Source organism: Melanerpes formicivorus, unplaced genomic scaffold (genome assembly GCF_026170545.1).
Source record: "Melanerpes formicivorus ecotype bairdi unplaced genomic scaffold, bMelFor1.0.p_v2 SCAF_61, whole genome shotgun sequence".
Taxonomy (NCBI): Eukaryota; Metazoa; Chordata; class Aves; order Piciformes; family Picidae; genus Melanerpes; species Melanerpes formicivorus.
This window is the reverse complement of record NW_027142413.1, coordinates 272,600-285,529: the sequence shown is the minus strand read 5'-3', so window position 1 is coordinate 285,529 and position 12,930 is coordinate 272,600. Positions and strand designations below refer to the sequence as shown.

Below are 12,930 nucleotides of genomic sequence, written 5' to 3'. Positions count from 1 at the left end.
TGTCCAGGTCTCTCTGCAGAGCCTCTCTACCCTCCAGCAGATCAACTCTTGCCCCCAGCTTGGTGTCGTCAGCAAATTTACTGATGATGGACTCAATGCCCTCATCCAGATCATCAATAAAGATGTTAAAGAGCACAGGGCCCAGCACTGATCCTTGGGGCACACCACTAGTGACTGGTTGCCAGCTGGATGTGGCACCATTCACCACCACTCTCTGGGCTCGGCCCTCCAGCCAGTTCCTAACCCATCGCAGTGTGCTCCCGTCCAAGCCATGGGCTGACAGCTTGGCCAGCAGTTTGCTATGGGGGACGGTGTCAAAGGCCTTGCTGAGGTCCAGGTAGACTACATCAACAGGCCTCCCCACATCCACCAGGCAGTCACCTGATCATAGAAGGAGATCAGGTTGGTCAGGCAGGACCTGCCCTTCCTAAATCCATGCTGGCTAGGCCTGATCCCTTGGCCATCCTGTAAGTGTTGTGTTATTGAACTCAGGATGACCTGTTCCATGATCTTGCCTGGCACTGAGGTCAGGCTGACAGGCCTGTAATTCCCTGGCTCATCCAACCGGCCCTTCTTATGGATGGGCACCACGTTGGCCAGCTTCCAGTCCTCTGGGACCTCGCCAGTGAGCCAGGACTGCTGGAAAATTATGGAGAGTGGCTTGGCCAGCTCATCTGCCAGCTCTCTCAGCACCCTAGGATGAATCCCATCCTATCACTACCTGAGATCCTGAGATCCTGAGATTTATTCTAACTGCTAACAGACATTTAGTCTCAGAGACCAGACAAGAGATAGTCTGAAGTAAGACTTTCCAAATATGTATGATGTGGACATAGGATAACTCAGTTCTATTTACTTCATAGATCAGGTTTCATTGCACAGAACTGTTTGATAATGTGCACACCCTCACTTCACACTGGGAGGAGAAATATCTAAGATCACAGAGTCTCAATTCAAGTAGAGCAAAACAAGTATGCAAATTTTCACAGATTTGCTTTTTCACTGGTTGAGAAATTGAACATCAAAAGTTGCTTTTATCTCTCAGCTGAAGATTTAACAAAAGATACAACAAACACATTTGCATGCTTGAATTGAGGTTTAATAACAGAGTTCAGAGGGTTGTGATCAGTGGCACAGAGTCCAATTGGAGGCCTGTGGCTAAAAGTATTCCCCAGTACTGGATCCGCTATTGTTCAATATCTTCATCAATGACCTAGGATAGAGTACACCCTCAGCAAGTTCGCTGATGATGCCAAACTAGGAGGGGTGGCTCATACAGGAGAAGGTCGTGCTGACAACCAATTTTATGTAGATCTGTGAATCTGCCTATATGCTCTGAACAAAATCCTGTAAGCTTTCCTTTTTTTCTGTTATCAAAAAGGTTCATTTCATTTGGGATATCAAATTGTAGTTTTATTTCAAAATCTCTTATTTAGTTTTTCTCTTTAATTTCTCTGTAATTATGACTTCTTTACATTGTAACACCCTGGAAAGAAGTTGAGAAAATTCAACTGTGTCTATTAAGTTCCTAGGTAAAATTTACTGGGAATATTCCTCTACTCTAGAAAATTTGATAGAGAATATTTCACTCACTCTGAATCTACAGGGAAATGAGCAGATAAAACAGTGTTATTACTGATTGAAATATCTTTTTATTTTACATTTAGATGATGATGACTCTTTCATAAACCTTGAAACAGAACATAGTCATAGCTCACAACGAAACAGTTCTTTACACTGGCAGAAGAAATAATTTCTTTTGACAAGAAAGGCTGGATCAGACAATTCTTGAGGTCCCTTCTAAACCAGTGTTCTGTGATTTCTGTTATAAACCTTGGTTCTTGAGTCAGGAAATAGGTTCAGTGATAACAAGGAATAGGTGTTTTCTTTCAGCATTGTACATAAAGCATAAATAATATGTTCACTTGGTACTACAGTGAACACTGATCTAATGTTTGGCAAGTAATTTAACAAAACTTACCTGCACTTTCTGGTCAGTCACCTAAAAAAAGAAAACCCATAAAGGTCCTATGGCCTTTAAAAGTAGATCAGGAAAGGTGGGGAAAACACCCCTAACTTCTTGAGGAGACAGAAAAGAATAGGATGCTGAAATTAAACAGCATAACAGAGAGCAGAAACATTACCTGCCACTCAGATTGAAGGCTGCTACAGAGAGACAGTAACATTCAAAGCTCTTGAAATGACCATGTAAAAAAGTAGAAGAAAATTATAAAGTAGTCGAGCACTCTTAGGAATTCATAGTTCAGTTGTGTATAGTCTCCACAGCTAAATGTCAAAACCCATGCTAATTACATAACAAAAATGCCGTAGGAATCTGCATTATTTGACATAAAGGATATATTCTGTGGAGGCTATAACAGAATTGGTCTTCCTGAGACTGCAGACAATAAAACACTTCCATTATGCAACAAACAAATAACTCAATAAAGGAAAAGAAAATAATGCAATAGGAAAAAGAATAATATATATATGCATGCCTACAGCACATTGCTTCTTTGGCAGCATGAAAATTCAGATTTATTCACACAACAGGAAAGCTTTGTGGAATAGATCTTTTTATTATTTAAGTACAACCAGTAAAGTGTTTAATTTATAAGACATATACATCAATGCTTTATTTTATCACTAAAACATCCTTGTTTTACTGTAATTCACTCTGCTTTTACAACCCGAAATGCCATCCCAGAGTAACTATTTGAATTGTTCTTTGGAAAAAACATTAGCTTGTATAATTTAGTTGTGCAGTAATACCAAGATTCAGACTACTACAGAATTACGACTAACATCTGTGTAAGAATACAACATTTTCAGAGGATGAAAAAAAGGAGAGCTATTAGAATGAACAATTTAAAAACTAATTATATTAGCTACTTTTTACTTTGAGCATAACATTGATTTCCTCTCCACTGTTTTTCCTCCTATGCAGAAAATCAAAAGCTTCCACAGGCGAACAAAATATCCTTTAATTAAAATGGTCTCCATTACAGACAAAGCAAACTGAAGAAAGAAGACAACAAAGAAGCATTTCTGGAGACAGCTGATAAAGGAAATGAATCTCACATCAAGATGTTTTGTGATGTGATGAGACAGCTGAGATACGATCTCAGATGCTACTGAAATGAACTGCAACCCTCACAGTAAAGCTTTGTGCCACAATGAGTTATCAAAGACAACTGAGGAGATTTTCTACAGGCCCACAATATTTTACTAGGAGCTCTATCCCTTCACTGTAGTACTTTCCAGAAATGTGCACTGCTTAAATAAATCCTAGTGTTTATGACATTGCTTACATAAATACTGCCCTTCTGTACTTCCATAAATGTCTCTTGGGAATGACATTTACTATCATATGCTTAAATGATTAAAATAGGGACTTCTACATTAAAACCATGTCCTGTTATATGCACTAGCAGCACTGCGTAGGTGGGATAAAGACCTAGATTTTTATAGCTCTGAAAAGTAGAAGATGAGAAGAAGCTATGGTTTAAGAAAACAATGAACAATTTCCAAATTATTTTAAGGAATTACAATATATATGACCTATAACCTAAATGTCTGTCAGCTAGATGCTGACCAAACAAGAATGGTTAATAAAGATTGTTTACTTGTTAGAGACCAAGAAAAGGTTATTAAAATAATAATGTTAATAAATAAAATAATGCATCAGGAGGAGGAAATGAAAATTGCAAGCAAAAATCAGGTAGCAATTCCCAGTTAGAGAAAAACAGACTGTGGAAAGAAGAAAATTCTTAAAAGGGAAGTTGAAGCATAATATGGGAACAACGATCTATGAAAGAAGATCAAAGAGGAACAAAAAGAGACTAAAGAATTCTTGTTGAAAGAGGAAGCACAGGAGAAAAATGCTTCGAGTTCCCCACTGCTGAAAAGAGACATCTGAAATAGCACACTGTGAGAGGATTTAGAAGAGAGGACAGGACTGGAAAACGACAAAGGTACTACATGTATCTACAGAGAACAAAGTATTAGAACAAGAAAATTATGGTGTAGACAGGTAGATTATTTTTCAGAACATCATGCATCTACTTGTCAGTGCAGAGGCAGCAGCAGTGAAAGACTGAAGAAGCAGTAGTAAAGCCAGGGAGAAAGAAAGAAAGAAAGTAGACTGATTTTATATCCCTTACAAATATGGTGTTTGGTAAGCTTAAGAGTCCATTTAATACAATCTGATTTTACCCAGCAGAAAAGGATGCTTATTCTCTACTTTATACAAGATTAGCACCTCTTAGATAAGTGAAGAAGCCACCAGTGTAAAAATAAGTCTCTGCTTTAACATCAGGGTTCAGGAATAAGATCTAATGTATTTCAATCCTTCCAGGACTGGTATGGTTTCCACATGTTTGCAAATATTTCATATGCCATTTTTCATTTGTATATGCAAAAAAAAGAGCTGTAGATGTGTTTGGAATGCACTGTTTTTACTTAGTATATCTGTAATGGAAGTTGTGGAGAGACTGATCAGGCTGAAACCACATTAAATACTTCTCTGCATACTGTTCAACTATGTGACTCAAACAGTATGCAAAATTCCAAAATAGATTAAACTTCCCTTACTACACATCCATACATGTCTGAACTCGGCTAATAATGTCAGGTGGTATCATAAAAAATGAACCAAATGCAGATTCTCAGTTTATTATGAATTTCACCTATCTGCACTAGTAAGGTTATAACTAGGTACCTTTCCATCCAAATCATGGTAACAAAAGATTGTATTTTACTTTAAAGTACAGAACAATACACTTCTATTGATATGACTTATTGCAACCGAAGTGACCAAATGATGCAATGACAACATACATTAATTCATTCTTACATGTATGATTGTCAAGAGAACTGAGTAGCTTCATGTAGTTTAATATTTTTACTTTTATAATTTTTAAAATTGTACTCTGCAGAATAAATAAACCTTTATTTAGAATAAACCAAACCAGGCTGGAAGAGACCTTCAAGATCATCGCGTCCAACCCATCAACCAATCCAACCCACCTAAGCCACTAACCCATGGCACCAAGCACCCCATCAAGTCTCCTCCTGAAAACCTCCAATGACGGCGACTCCACCACCTCCCCGGGCAGCCCATTCCAATGGGCAATCACTCTTTCTGTATAGAACTTCTTCCTAACATCCAACCTGAACCTCCCCTGGTGCAGCCTGAGACTATGTCCTCTTGTTCTGGTACTGGCTGCCTGGGAGAAGAGACAAGGTAAAGCCTATCACCTGCTTATTAGACAAAAAGCAAGGAGAGAACAAATTACTTTTCACTTGGGAATGTTCTATATGTTGCACTTGAAGGTTGTTTCTTAGGTGGAGTGTGGAGGGATTTAGAGGGGAAGGGAAATGTGTATTCATGAGGTAATATCTGTACCATCCATTCAGTAATAAACAGCATGTTTCACACAGCCCAGCAGTGATATTTCTAACAAGCAAAACCAAAGACCAGTACTTTTTTGAACTTCAATTCACTTTATAAGAAACTCAGTGAAGGTAAATAAACATACAACACTATGGTCTTAAATAATTCAGAAAACTGCAATTTGTGTGTTGCTTTGTGTTGCTCTGTGAATCCCTTAGACTATTCATAGATACCAGAATGCCATAAAGTATATAGTTCAATGAAGATATATGAATACATCTTGCTCCTAGAGTGCAAAGCACCATTTACTGAGGAATATCTGTTAAGGCGTTCAACAGTGATCCTCCTCTACAGTCAGCACATCTGTGTGCACTGTTTTCTTAATATGAATGTCCCAATTAACATACAAGGTTGCATTTGGTATCTTATCAACTCTTCTCGATCGTAATACTTTTCACATATGATCAGTGATACAATAATGTGTCACAACTCTGTCAAACAATGCATGGCATTTTCACTTTGTTAAAAGAGAGGGAAATAGAACTATTTGTTTTCCTTACCCATTTCAGACATCTCTGGCACAGTAACAATGTATGGCCCGTCTGTAAATTTTGGTGCATTGTCGTTGATATCCTGCACTTTGATAATAAATTCAGATTCAGGTTCGAGTGGCTTGTTTGTCCGTCTATCAATAGCTTGGGCATGAAGCACATAGTGTGTCTTCTGCTCTCGATCTAAGCTTTTGGTTGAATGGATGTCTCCAGTCGTGTCATCAATAATAAATATAGTTCCTGCCCCTTCTCCAGTAAGGATATATTTGACTGATCCATCACCTTTGTCGGAATTGGAGTGTAGCTGTAGAATAGATAGACATAAGATCATACAAAATGACACATTACATTTCATAAAAGCTTATTATGCATAAGATATAAACCCTATAATATTACTACTAGCACCATTCTACTTAGCATTTAACCTTCATACCTCTTGCTGTAAATCTTCATGTGCTATTTCTGACAAGTTAATAATTTTGCTCAGGGTCATTTCCACCCAGCAGAGTTCGCTTTTTAAGCTGGGCTTTCTCAGGTTCCATGGCCATTCTAGAAAATTTCTCTGTCAGGATTATTCTACTAATTTGAGTGCTTCTTATTTTATTTTGGTTTTATTTTAGTCCTTCTAAAAGCTATCTTAGAGTACTCCTTACTAGAAACTCTACCTCAAGCACTACACCTGAAGCAGTCACACTGAGGACTGTTTGCTTCAATGACTGCAGTTCAGTCCCACCACTTATGTTATTTTCTGTGACTCCAAGGACAGCATCATTTTCTGCCAAAGGAAAACGTCCAGTGTGGTAGTGACAGATGCCTGTCCAGGATTACTCTATCCCTCAAACAAACACAGCCATTTATTCTGGGGTTTGTATATTTGTTGGTGGGTGGGTTTTGTCTTTTTTTCTTTTTTTAATTAGAAAGTCACCTAATTTGCTTGTACTTGTTGTAAGGAAGTTATGAAATTTTACTGGGACTTCCAGTATTTTCATTGTTCCTCACAAAACATGTTGGCTATAAAACATAAGCTAAGTATCTCATACTGTTTCTTCAGTAGAATAAAGCATATAATTATTGGGGGGGAAGGAAAAGTCACTAAGGACCATGGTGCGTTAAGAGGTAACATGATACAACTACCCATTAAATCTCAGTAATTCTAATCTGACTTGCAAGAATTACCTGTTCAGATTAAGAATGAATATGTCTTCTCAGAGAAGGGTGGGTGATTTTTTGGATAGGTTGATAGGCTTTGCATTTGCGTGTTTGGGTTTGGTGTTTGTTTTATTTCTTTTAAAAAGCTTCAAGACCAAAATGTATTTGAGGTGAAAAATGAGAACAAAGAGATAATGCAGAAATGAAGAGACTTATGTAGCATCGTTATTAAGTTAGACGGGAATCATTCCAATTCTGAGAACTCACTCATCCGTATCCCCCTGCCCTGACTATCTCTTAGTATTGGCAATGTGGTGTTATTAAATTTCTGTACAGAATCTGAGCAAAGCTGAAATGGAATGCTAGGTAGTATTTTTAATTCATGGAACACAAAGTGTCAGTGTCCAGACTCCTTTACATTCTCAGCAAGAAATCATTTAGGGTTGGACAGAGAGAAAATAAGATATTGGAGTCTTTTGTTCTAACTTAAATCATAAGATGCAGTGACGCTGTTATTTTCTCCATTTCTCTTCCTATATTTTTGTCAGGTCTTTGTCATTGTCACATATCTACCTTGTTAATAGCTAAAGGAGTAAGCATATAGGGCTTAAAGGCATTTTTCAGCGTGTGTATTAAATCAGTGAAATGACAGTGTTGCAGATAATTTGTATCTTGTCCCGTAAAGGGGTTTAAGAGGGGGAAATCTAATAAAATTAAGATTGTCAGCTCTTATAAACCTCAGCAGCACTTCAATCAATGTGCCACATACTTACCTGAGCCACAAGAAAAATCTGGCTATAAAAACCAAAAGGGGTCACCACTGTGGACCCATTTATTATGTTTTGTAAATGGAAGAAAGAAAGAAACAGAGAAGCATTATGATTGCTTGTTTTTGATGTTACAAGACTGGACAGTCTTACATCTATGCAAAATTCTGGTTATACTTCCTCTTCTCTTCAGAATAATACTGTATTCTTTTAACGAAGGAATAACACATTCAATGGGGATCCAAACTTCCTATGAAGTCAAAATGTTCTCTGAAGTGATTTAGTCCTACCAATAAGATTTAGATATTCTGGTATTCTAACTTTTTTTCTGAAAAATTAGGATACTAGCAAAGCAATCAGAATTGTTTTTATTTTATTGAATGTTCCTTTTTCCGAGAAAACAATTTCTATGTGTTAAGTGTTTGCAAATGTTATCATTTGCCTCAGAAAATTTCTCTCTAGTTCATGAGAAAAATCAAACCCAAGAAACCGAAGGAAAAATGTGTATGTCCAGGAAACTGACAAATTTGCTGAGTTTCTTTAAGCTATAAGGAACTCAAGTTAAAATTATCTCAAACCGAAAAGATCAGAAACATCTCTATCATCATTCCTTTCAACTCTGCAAACATCTAGGTAAAAGTATATTCAGGTATGCAATACAGTAAAAAAATAATTTTATTCTTAACTGGAATTATGAAATTATGAGCAATTCAGAGATTGGTTACATAGGTATTATATCAACAGAATAAGGAATTGCTGCAGAATTTAAGTAGTAAACTATTTTCAAAAGAATCAAATATCAACATAACCGCTGCACTCCAATACCATACTGCAAATGTTCAGAAATTCCCTGTGATAGTGCAAAATGCATGGGACATTTGGAACTATTAATAACATTAGTTATTTTTGGTTGTGAAGGAACAACTATTTTTTCTTATCAGTGATACATCCAGATACATTTTGAGTCAGAGGGCTTTTACACCTGACAGGTAATAAAAGAGATACTCAGCTGATTGCACAGACAACGAATTATATGTTATACCTGCTGAGCACCATGCTACCCAACAAACTTCAAATGAAAAATGCAGGCAGGAATGTCATTAGAAGAAAATTATTAATAGACACAGAAAACCATCAATCTGCAGTTGAGATTTTACACTCCAGTTGCAAGGCAACAGCTTAAAACAAGAGAAATCTAAGAGAAGTTCCTGCTTCCCTACTCCTCATGTTTCATTTAAGCCTTTTTTTATTAATGCTGAATTTAATATTCACATAGGAGGAACAGGCTGCCCAGGAGGGTTGTGGAGTCTCCCTCTCTGGAGATATTCAAGACCCACCTGGATGAGTTCCTGTGTAACCTGGTGTGCTGGGTTGAGGCAGCCCCCTTTCCCACCACTGGCAACAATAAACACTCAGACAAACGGATTGCAGGAGTGATGGAAAGTTTAAATAGAAAGCAGTGAACATTTACAGAATGCCAAAAGCACAGTGACAAAGAAAAATCCCAAAACAGACCCAGAGAGATCCCATCCCCACCTGAGGGTACACCCAAGACCCCCAGGGCTCCTTCTTCCCCCTCCCACTGCTAGGCTAGTCTCAGCTGGCTGGAATGTTTGCATAATTAGAAGGAGCAAGTTTGATGATCTTTTTAGCCAGACCGTCTCAAACGGTCACACCTGGTATAGGTGATCCTGCTTTGGCAGGGGGGTTGGACTAGATGATCTCTGGAGGTCCCTTCCAGCCCCCCACATTCTGTGACTTCTTATGTCAATACACAGGAGACTTTATTTGCAAAATAAGGTAGCTTCAGATCCAAAATCCATCAGTTCAGAGCTACCATATTATGTTTTGATTTCTATGTACAGTTAAAAAAAAAAAAAAAAAAAAAAAAAAGTGCCCTTAAAGATGTTGACTTGGTCTAGTGGAAGGTGTCCCTGCCCATGGCAAGGGGGTTGGAACTAGAGAGTCGTAGAATCACCAGAGTGAGTTGGAAGTGGCCTCTAAAGGTCATCTATTTTAATCACCCTGCCTCTTCCACCACCTCCTTGCTCTCTACAACTCCCTGAGAGGAGGTTGGAGTGAGGTGGGGGTTGGTATCTTACAGTATAGTAGAATCAGATACTGTAGAATCACAGTAGTATCACACAGTATCACAGTATAACTTAGGTTGGAAAGGACCTCGAGGATCATCGAGTCCAACCTATCAACACAGACCCCATGACTAGACCATGACACCAAGTGCCACGTCCAATCTCCTCTTGAATGCCTCCAGGGACGGTGACTCAACCACCTCCCTGGGCAGCCCATTCCAATGACGAATGACTCGCTCGGTGAAGAACTTCCTCCTCACCTCGAGTCTAAACCTCCCCTGGCGCAGCTTGAGACTGTGTCCCCTTGTTCTGGTGCTGGTTGCCTGGGAGAAGAGGCCAACCCCTTCCTGGCTACAACCACCTTTCAGGTAGTTGTAGAGGGCAATGAGGTCACCCCTGAGCCTCCTCTTCTCCAAGCTAAACAATCCCAGCTCCCTCAGCCTCTTCTCACAGGGCTGTGTTCAAGGCCTCTCCCCAGCCTTGTTGCCCTTCTCTGGACACATTCAAGTGTTTTGATGTCCTTCTTAAACTGAGGGGCCCAGAACTGGACACAGGACTCAAGGTGCAGCCTAACCAAAGCAGAGTACAGGGGCACTATGACCTCCCTGCTCCTGCTGGCCACACTATTCCTAATGCAGGTCAGGATGCCATTGGCCCTCCTGGCCACCTGGGCACACTGCTGGCTCATATTCAGGTGGCTGTCGATCAGCACCCCCAGGTCCCTCTCTGTTTGGGAGCTCTCCAGCCACTCCAACCCCAGCCTATAGCTCTGCATGGGATTGCCGTAGCCAAAGTGCAGCACTCGGCACTTGGACTTGTTGAATGCCATCCCATTGGACTCTGCCCATCTGTCCAGTCGGTCGAGGTCCCTCTGCAGAGCCTTTCTACCCTCTAACTGACTAACATCTGCCCCTATCTTTGTGTCATCTGCAAACTTGCTGATGCCTGACTCGACCCCCTCATCCAGATCATCAATGAAGATGTTAAAGAGGACGGGGCCCAGCACTGATCCCTGGGGGACGCCACTGGTGACTGGCCTCCAGCTGGATGTGGCATCATTCACCACCACCCTCTGGGCTCGGCCCTCCAGCCAGTTCCTAACCCAGCACAAAGTGTAGTGGTCCAATCCACGGGCTGACAGCTTAGCCAGCAGTTTGCTGTGGGGGACAGTGTCAAAGGTCTTGCTGAAGTCCAGGTAGACCACATCCACAGGCCTCCCCACGTCCACCAGACGGGTCACCTGATCATAGAAGGAGATCAGGTTGGAGAGGCAGGATCTGCCCTTCCTGAATCCATGCTGGCTGGACCTGAGCCCTTGGCCATCCTTCAGGTGCAGTTATTGCTGCCAGGATAATCTGCTCCATCACTTTCCCTGGCACTGAGGTCAGGCTGACTGGCCTGTAGTTTCCAGGTTCCTCCATCCGACCCTTCTTGTGGATGGGAACCACGTTGGCCAGTTTCCAGTCATCTGGGACCTCACCAGTGAGCCAGGACTGGAGGAAAATGATGGAGAGTGGCCTAGCTAGCACATCTGCCAGCTCTCTCAGCACCCTAGGATGGATCCTATCCGGTCCCTTGGACTTGTGAGTGTCCAAGTGGCTCAGCAGGTCCCGAACTAATTCCTCATGGATTTCCAGGGTATTACTCTGCTCCCCGACCCCAACGCCCAGCTCCGGAGGCCACTCGTCCTGAACTCCTGCCTTGCTGTTACACATTGAGGCAAAGAAGATGTTCAGGACCTCAGCCTTTTCCTCGTCTTCAGTCACCGTGTTCCCCTCCAGGTCCACTAGGGAGTGCAGGTTCTTCCTGCCCCTCTTCTTATTGTTAATATATTTATAAAAATGCTTTTTATTATCTTTGACTGAGGTGGCCAGCTTCAGTTCCAGCTGGGCCTTAGCCTCCCTAATTTTATTCCTACATAATCTAACAGCTTCCTTGAACATACCTCGAGAAGCCTTCCCCTCCTTCCAAAGGTGATACAGCCTCCTCTTCCCCCTTAAATCCTCCAGGAGCTGCTTGCTCATCCAGGCCGGTTGCCTTCCCCACCAGCTCGCCTTTCGGCATGTGGGAACTGCCAATTCCTGTGCCTTCAAGAGCTCCTGTTTGAAGTAGGTCCAACCCTCCTGAACCCCTTGGTTCATGAGGGCTGGTACCCAGGGGACTTTGCAGACAAGTTTCTTAAACAGGCTGAAGTTTGCCCTCCTGCAGTCCAAGGTGAAGGTTCTGTTGGTGCTCCTCCCTATCCCCCTGCATATTGAAAACTTCACTATCTCGTGGTCACTGCACCCTAGGCAGCCTCCCACGATCACATCTCCCACCAGCCCTTCCCTATTGCAGAACAGCAGGTCAAGCAGAGCCTGTCCCCTGGTAGGCTCGCTTAACAGCTGTGTCAGGAAGCAGTCCTCCATTCACTCCAGGAATCTTCTGGACTGCCTCCTCTCTGCTGAATTAAGTTCCCAGCAGATATCTGGCAGGTTGAAGTCGCTGACAAGGACAAGATCTGATGATCTTGAGATGGCCTCCAGTTGCTTGTAGAATAATTCATCAGCCTCCTCATCCTGGTTGGGTGGTCTGTAACAGATTCCAACCAGGATGTCAGATTTGTTAGGCTGCCCTCTGATTTTAACCCACAGGCTCTCAACTCCCTCATTGTGCCAGGGGAGGTTTAGTTGGAGATTAGGAAAAAATTCTTTGCTGCAAGAGTGGTCAGGGATTGGATAAGGCTGCCCAGGGAGGTGGTAGAATTACCATCTCTGGAGGTGTTCAATGAAGGTGTGGCTATGGCACTTGAAGACGTGGTTTAATGGCCATGGAGGTGTTGGGTTGATGGTTGGACTGGATGATCTTGGAGGTCTTTTCTAACCAAAACAATTCTATGATTTTACACAGCACTTTTTATTGCATAACAGAAATGTCTTTCGTTTGCCAGTTGGTTTATATACCTTTTTTTTTTCTCCTGTAAAGATTAAATAACTATT

General features: G+C 41.1%; 1 protein-coding gene across 8 annotated transcripts in view; it reads right to left on the bottom strand.

The window, feature by feature from the left end:
* Positions 1 to 12,930, bottom strand: part of CDH18 (cadherin 18) — a 279,170-nt gene that overhangs the window by 84,868 nt on the left and 181,372 nt on the right. For all 8 annotated transcript variants that reach the window (XM_068161968.1, XM_068161970.1, XM_068161965.1 and 5 more), the window contains one exon: positions 5,956 to 6,250. In XM_068161968.1, the coding sequence (XP_068018069.1) occupies positions 5,956 to 6,250 (295 nt within the window). The remainder of the gene's footprint in view (positions 1 to 5,955; positions 6,251 to 12,930) is intronic.